Below are 8,023 nucleotides of genomic sequence, written 5' to 3' on the forward strand. Positions count from 1 at the left end.
TTCCTAGCATTGATACTTACAGCAGCATCAAGCTTTTATTGCTCAAATTAGTGCCACTATATAGCCTTAATCCTACACCGAGGTTGCGACTTCACCTAAATGGCAGGATGCAATGCAAAAAGAACTGCAAGCTCTTGAAGAAAATGGCACATGGACTATGACTCCACTACTAGCTGACAAAAAACCTATTAATTGTCATTGGGTCTATAAAATCAAACACAAGGCTGATGGCTCAATTTACCGATACAAAGCACGACTAGATGCAAAAGGCTTCACACAATAAGAAGGTGTCAACTATCAAGAAACTTTTTCTCCCATTGCCAAGATAGTCTCTATCAGATGTCTTCTAGCTTTAGCAGCAGCAAGAGGTTGGTCCCTTTAACAACTTGATGTCAACAAGGCCATTCTCCATGGTACACTTAAAGAAGAGATTAATATGTCTTCGCTGCTTGGGTTTCATACCCAGGGGATAGACAACATGGTATGCAAGCTACACAAATCACTATATGGTCTAAAACAAGCATCTTGGTAGTGGTTTGCAAGATTTTCAAAAGCTATTAGTTCAACCGGGTATGTACAATCCAAGGCTAACTATTCTTTATTTACCTAGAATATAGCAATTCTTTCATTGCCCTGTTGATCTGTGTTGATGAAATACTAATTACTGGAAATGATCCTGTGAATATTGCTACACTTTAGGGATTTCTTCGTTCTCATTTTCATATTAAGGACTTGGGAGATTTGAAATATTCTTTGGGAATTGAAGTGTCTACTTCTAGCAATGGTATCTATATCTGCCAATGCATGTATGCCCTAAAGATTATTGAGGAAGCATAATTACTTGGTACTACTCCCGCTAATATTCCAATGGGAAAATGTCTTAAACTCTCAAACTAGACATCACTTGTGTAGTTCATATATCGAGCAGGTTCATGTATCAACCCACAATGTCACTGATACGATCTCCTCTTTTAGGCTAAGGTTCGATCTCTCCTGATTTTTAGAGCTGGACAAAATCTGCCACGGAATTTTAGAAATAGATGCCGAAAGATGCCCCCTTCGGATTGTTCTGAGATTTTGATATGTTGTAGCTCCAGAAAAGAGCTTTCCAATAAATCAAGTTTTAGGCAAATCGGATGTGAGGACCTCAAGATATCGTATGATTAATGGATGAATATTAGGAGGTCTATCTTAGGATCCGTGAATGGAGGCACGAGATCCTAGATGATGGTGGATGGTGGTGGACCGATGTTAATGGGGTGGCACCGGACAATAAGTGGTGGTGGAAGGGTTATGGGTGATGGAAGGGTTAGGGCAAGTGATGGATAGATTGGAAGAAGGGGAAGAAGTGGGTCGCCTCTACGGGACTAGGGTAATTGGCCGGTCGAGGGAGGTCAGAAGCGACGTCGCCGGGGATCGAGAGAACAGGAGAGAAGAAGATGAAGGAGACAAGGAAAAATACTCAGTTCATTAATAATGACTCTATGGTTGCCATCCACATCTTTAGAGGCTAACCAAACAATTCAAAAATAACCCTAAATAGTACATTTTCACCGACCGCGTTTGAATGCACCAAATCGCGTTCAAACGAACATATTTCTCACTTTTCTGGATTTGCGATTGCAATGTAAGCGTTCGCAGCGTGTTTGAATGAACATATTTCTCACTTCTCAAGATTTGCGAACGCGATGCAAGCATTCGTAGGTGCGTTCGAACACACAATTTGTACTCTTTGGATATGCGAATCTGATGCAAGCGTTCACAACCGTGTTCGAACGCACTCCACCCGCGTTCGAACGCGACATACAGAAAACTTATTTTTTTAAGAATTAAATATTAAAGCAAGAAACAAAAACACCCATAAAGTATATCCATGCTTGAGACGTCATCGGTGAAGTTCGAATCGTATCAATCAACCACGCTTCCATACACCTTGTCCTCAAGGTGACTCAAGTTAAACTTGCCGTGTTTGGTGGGTCATCCTTAGTCGAGCTTGGATACTTGTACTCCTACTGGTCTAAGGTGGAATTTGGGTTCGTCTACATTGAGTCCACCTGGTCTCGGGTGGTCGAACCAATTGACTCAATGTTAGTTGAGCAATAAAAATCTAGTGCGTCCGATTGTGCTCGGGAGGTCGAGTTAGATGTAGTTTGTGGATCTAGATTAGGTTCTCCTAGTGACTCGAGATTGGTTCAACTAGCTAAACTGACTGTTGGTTGTGCTCATAATCATTTTGCCCACAGGATCCCAGTCAAATGTATCATCGTATAAGCAAACTTGACTTAAGTATTGTGCCTTCTTTGACTTAACTAAGTCCCCAAGTCTAGAGATGACTCACACTTGACTTGACCCCTTTGGCTTTTAGATCCAACCCAGCTCATGTTTAGCAATTCAACTTGGTCAAGCCCAACCATGTAGCCATCTTGAAATTCTAACCACTTAGGATTTTCAAAAAAATGTGAAATCCCTAATATTTCTCCTATAATTCCATCTCCATCAGCCATTGCCATAGGAGTTGCCTTGGCAGTGGCAGCCTTGGTTGAGGAGTGACCTCTTCCAGTAGTTGCTTTGGTAGGGTTCCCAACGGTGTGGCGGCAGTCAGCGACGATGGAAGGCCAAAGTTGGCCCAAAAAATGAAATCTTGATCTCCTTCTTCTCAGTCCTATCACAGGCACGGCAAGGAGCCTTCGGCCATCTAGAATATGAAAAGCTATTGGTGAGGTCCCTCTTGGGATGGTGGCGGTTGACTGTTGTGGAACATTGAGGTTGACAAAAATAAAATCTTCATCTCCTTCTTCTTCATTTAGTTGCAGCCATGGCAGGAAGCTTTCGGCTGTCTGGGTGAGAAAAGCAACAGCCCACAAGGTCTTTACGGGGTTGTCAACGGTTGGTGCTGCCGTGGGTGGAAGATCACGACCTTCTTCTTTGAGTTGTAGCTCGGCGGGGAGCTGCAACGTCATCGCCAGTGATGACGCTGTCACGGTCGATTGTCGATTGACCGATGAGAATGGTGGAAGGTCACTGGAGGCCATACGAGATTTCTTCCTAGTTGCCGGCTTGCCATAGTTGCAAAGGGAGCTGGTGTAAGGCAGCCCAAGTGCCGGAACTCGCGGTTCCGGATCATCTCCCTCACTACTAATGAGGATTCCTGATGAGGGATATCCAGCGGCTATGTGTGGTCTTCCTTTATTCAATAGTGGTTTGCACGGTTGTCGACACGTCGAAGAACTCTGTTCTAACGTCGAAAGAACCTTTCCAACCGTCAAGCTCGCCAGAGGAAACTGCTACCTTGAAGTTGGACTCTTCGTCGTCTCTGTAGGGATCGAAAAGGGTGTGGCCAGCCTTTCGCGGTTTGTCGGCCAGGTCTCCGGTGCATAGGAAGATGTGGAGGTTCCGAGGGCTGCTACGATGGTTGAGGATCCCATCGTAGCCGATGGCGATTTATTGCAACTGACCATGGGTCAGGGTGTAGAAGCTCGATCTTGCAGGATAGCCGAACTCTCCCCTATTTTTGTGGGGAACGGGGAGGCCGTGGAGGATGTTGGGTATGCTACGAAAGGCTCCCCATACTGCCTTGCGATTGCCGTGCATGTCGAAGATTTCGGCCACGCCCGTATTTCCTACATCATCTCCATCATCATCTGGTTATGGATGGCCATTTGTTCGGAAAGAGACCCCAACACGGCTTGAACACTAAACTCTTCCGTATTCCGATTTGATTGGATGGTTCCGTGGGTGGAAGTCTCGACAACCGTTTCCTCCCCCTATTTCGGGAGAATCTCTTCTTCCTCATCTCGCCGTGCAGCCATGACTCTAGTTGTCGTCATAGGAAGCATGTGTCTAAGGAACGGTGGCTCTGATACCAGCTTGATACGATCTCTCCTTTTAGGCCAAGGCTCGATCTATTCCGATTTTCAGATTTGGACAAGATTTGACACGAAACTTTGAAAATAGATCCCAAAATATGTCATCGTCCGATCGATGTGATATTTTGATATGTTGTAGCCATAAAAAAAAGCTTTCTAACTAATCCAAGTTTTAGGCAAATCAGATATAGAAATCTCGAGATATCGTCCGATTAGTAGATGAACGTCAGGGGGTCTGTCTTAGGATCCGTGGATGGAGGCATGAGATCCTAGATGATGGTGGATGGTGATGGACCAGCGTTAATGGGGTGGCACCGGTGAATAAGTGGTGGTGGAAGGGTTAGGGCAAGTGTTGGATAGATTGGAAGAAGGGGGAGGAGTGGGCCGCCCCTAAGGGACTGGGGTGATTAGCTGATCAAGAGAGTTTAGAAGCAACGTCGTCGGCGAAGAAGACAAGGGAGGCAAGGCAAAAACTCAATTCATAAATAATGACTCCATGGTTGCCATCCACACCTTTAGAGGCTAACCAAACAATTCAAAAATAACCCTAAATAGTACATTTTCGCTGACCGCGTTCGAACGCATTTATTTCTCACTTCTTTAGATTTGCGAATGCGATGCAGGCATTCGAACGCACATATTTTTCACTTCTCTAGATTTGCGAACGCGATGCAGGCGTTCGTAGGTGCATTGGAACGCATAATTCGCACTCTCTGGATGTGCGAATCTGATACAGGCATTCACAACAGCGTTCGAATGCACTCCACCCGTGTTCAAACACAACATACAAGAAAGAAAGACACCCATAAAGTGTATCCATGCTCGAGACGTCATCGGTGAAGTCCGAATCGTATCAGTCACAAGTTGGTTTCCAGACCAGACATCACTTGTGCAGTTCATATATTGAGCAGGTTTATGCATCAACCCAGAATGTCACAAGCTGGCTTACATATAGTTCAGTATATTAAAAATGCTCTCGGTCAAGGGTTATTCTTTTCCTCTAAAGTGATCTCAAATTATAAGCTTTTTGTGATTCTGATTGGCCAAGTTGTTCGGTTACTAGAATATCTACTTCTCGCTATTATATTTTCCTCGGTCCTTCATTAATTTCATGGAAGTCGAAGTACTAGAAAACTATTTCTCTATCATCAATTTAAGTAGAATACCAGACCATGACGGAACTTGTGAACTTTCTTGGCCTCGATATCTTCTTAAAAATTTGGATTTGGGATTGCTACATTCAGAACTAGCCCTACTTTGTTGTGACAATAAAGCGACACTACACATAGCAGCTAATTCAGTCTTCCATTAGCGCACTCGGCATATTGTCATTATGTAAAGGACAAGATATTTGATGGTTCCCCATCACTAGACTCATGAGCTCTATAAACCAATTGGCAGATGTTTCTACCAAAGCTCTTGGAAAGAAACTTTCATTGCCATGATTCGCAAGTTGGGAGTTAGAGACATTCACTCTCCAACTTGAAAGTGAGTGTTAGGAAAGAAATACTCTACAATTGGAATGAACATTGATTCAGGAAATCAAATCCTCCATGGATAGATTGTGTATCAGCTATATTAGGAAGATGCTAATCATCAGGATTTATTTCACCATGTATAACGTAATCATAGCCGTACTATAGATAGCTGTATTATGGGTAGACTTTCCTTATGGAAGAAATTCCTGCATGTATAAATAGTGGCAATGCCAATATGTAATGCAAGCCTCTTGGTATATACTTCTCCATTCTCCTTCTTGCTTTTGATAATCTTGGCCAGCTCAATAATGTCATCCAAGGACCCTTAAATTCAGCCTTAATGGTGATCCTTCCGATGATCTTGAAGCATCATGAATTTCTATACAAATGCTTACTCGATCAGTTACCATGCCACTACAAATCATGTTTGTACGAATTCAAAAGCAGCACAAAGATTTACCTCAAAGTAATTTATTGTGCATTATACTGATGACAAACTCTATTAGAAAATGAGAACAAAAGAATGAAATAAAACATGACAAACAACATCGACAGACTCAACGAGTCATAGAGCACGACGTCGACGAAACAATACACGTCAGAAAACAAATACCAAGTCATATATCCTAAGCAAGCCATCGCATATGCATGGCAAGTCGTACCGAAACTAGCTAGCTAGCTAGTTCACAACCTTGCACATTTTTCTAACCTCACCTTGATTTCCAGTAAGCACCCCGATGTGGCCCATCTTCACCATGGCAGCCCCAAACTTTGCCTTCCAAACTCTCTGGTGCCTCGCAAAGGCCTGCACCAAGGCCGTCGTCTGGGGGCTCCCTAGCAAGGCAACGTCGGAAGAGAACAAGACTTTGTGAGCTATCACATTCTTGTAGTATTGGTTATCCAATCTATTTGGTGTCACAATATCTTGATCCACAACCGTAGTAGGGCTCGCCGTCGGTGGGCATTTGCTCCTCAAGAATGTGATAAAGGATGGTTCGATCGATGGATCCTGGAGCGAGAGCGATGAGCAGTGGGAGTCACCGATGGAGTGTGCTCCGGAGAGGGTGACCAGATCGCCGACGGATAACCCTTTGGATGCAAAGCTAGAGATAAGCTGGGATAGATTGAAGAAAGGAGGGGGCAGATTTTGGAGCGCCTCAGCTGCGATGGAGACTCTTCCGTCTCGCCTTCCAGAGGGGATGGCGTACTTGATACCACCAAGGAATTTAGCTGCATCACGAGCAGCAAAGGCGATAATGTCCGCACAAGAGACGATGCCTGGGCAGTGGTGCTCGAGGGCAGCCTTGGCTTCATCAATCACATCGAAGCCATGCAAGCTAGGGTTGTTTGGAGAGGAAGTTTTCTCAGTGTTGGGGTTGGCTGGTGTTGGGTCAAGGAGTACAGAAGCATCACAGCCCTGGTGCAAAAAAAAAATAAAAAAAATATCAATGGCAATTAGTCTATTCATCTATACATGTGAATTCTATAAAGAATAAGAATTTAGTTGTAAAATATATATATATTTGTAATGTATAACTTACTGACCCTAACAAAGCAATCGTGGAAGAACATCCTAATAAGGGCGGCGCCAAGGCCAGGAGTCTTTGCCACAGCCTTGTGCACCACCTTTCTCACGATCTCCTCAGCCTTTGGGCACTTGCAACCATAGAATCCAACTTGTAGGGAAGCAGAGGAGGTGGGAAGCATGGCTTGGATGGCCAATGCAAAGAGAAGGCAAGAGGCCAAGAGAGGAAGCTGACCTCTATCTCTGCTCATCTTTACTATATATCTATGTATACTCTGATAGAGAGAAAGAGAGCAGTGAGGAAGAGCAGCTAGCTGATGATGAAGAGCTGCTCATGCTGATAGGTATTTATAGATGGGAAGGGTTGGGTTTGAGCAAGTAAATTAACCAATGATAAAATAAAAGAGTCTTCTCTTTTTTATGCCATATTAGGTGGAATAAAGCTAGAACGTGGGCAGCACAAGCTGGAATTTTGACTTTTTAGTTCTCACGAATGAGCTTGCAGAGCATTGGTTTGTTGAGGTTACAATTTTTATATCGTTTTTTTTTGCTTGCATGTATATCCTTAAGGAATCCTTCACTCGTTTTTATGCCCTTATATTTGCATGTTTACCATTCAAAACATATACTATTTGCATAGATATCCAACAGATTATTTTTCAGATTAAATTTGAATAATTAGTAGAAAAAACACAAAAATATCTTTGACTAAGAAAGTTAATAAAAACTACAGTAAGTATATTTTTATCTGTTTGTTCTAAATTATTTAAAATTTAATGCTTATGTAACTCAAAAATCATGTCTTTTCATATAAATAATACATATACAAAAATCATGTCTTTTCATAGATATACTTGTAAATATTAATTTTAGAGGGGCATATAAAAAAATAAGAGATTTTTTATGGGTTATCTGCAAAAAAAAAATTGTAAAACCGACATATTTCCTTTTTTACCAATAAAAGAATGAGAAAATTAACAATAATACCCAGCAGTTTGACTATATTATAAGTAAAACACTATCTTTTCTTTTAATTTATAAATAGGTCCTTTTATTTGGCAAAAGAAAAACCGAGCAACACCTCACTACATGATGAAATGAAATAAAACGTAAAACATTGCGTCTATTTCAAGTAATATTTTAAATTTTCTGAA

At 42.3% G+C, this 8,023-nt stretch overlaps 1 protein-coding gene across 1 annotated transcript; it reads right to left on the reverse strand.

Annotated features, from left to right (window-relative positions):
• Positions 1-5,799: 5,799 nt before the first annotated feature.
• LOC140776330 (peroxidase 2-like) lies at positions 5,800-7,168 on the reverse strand. Its single transcript, XM_073119995.1, has 2 exons — positions 6,890-7,168; positions 5,800-6,761 (listed from the first exon to the last, which is right to left on the reverse strand). Exons 1-2 carry the CDS (start codon positions 7,118-7,120, stop codon positions 6,024-6,026), a joined length of 969 nt encoding a protein of 322 aa, XP_072976096.1. The 5' UTR covers positions 7,121-7,168; the 3' UTR covers positions 5,800-6,023.
• Between the last annotated feature and the right edge of the window lie 855 nt (positions 7,169-8,023).

The sequence above is a fragment of the Typha angustifolia genome, chromosome 14 (genome assembly GCF_048772165.1).
Source record: "Typha angustifolia cultivar Huaian chromosome 14, ASM4877216v1, whole genome shotgun sequence".
NCBI lineage: Eukaryota > Viridiplantae > Streptophyta > Magnoliopsida > Poales > Typhaceae > Typha > Typha angustifolia.

What these genes read in the sequence shown, in the direction of transcription:
- LOC140776330 (XM_073119995.1), bottom strand. Translation starts at nt 7,120, where the DNA reads ATGAGCAGAGATAGAGGTCAGCTTCCTCTCTTGGCCTCTTGCCTTCTC. An exon ending in TCCACGATTGCTTTGTTAGG is followed by an intron (nt 6,762 to 6,889) that starts GTCAGTAAGTTA and finishes TTTTTGCACCAG; the next exon opens with GGCTGTGATGCTTCTGTACT.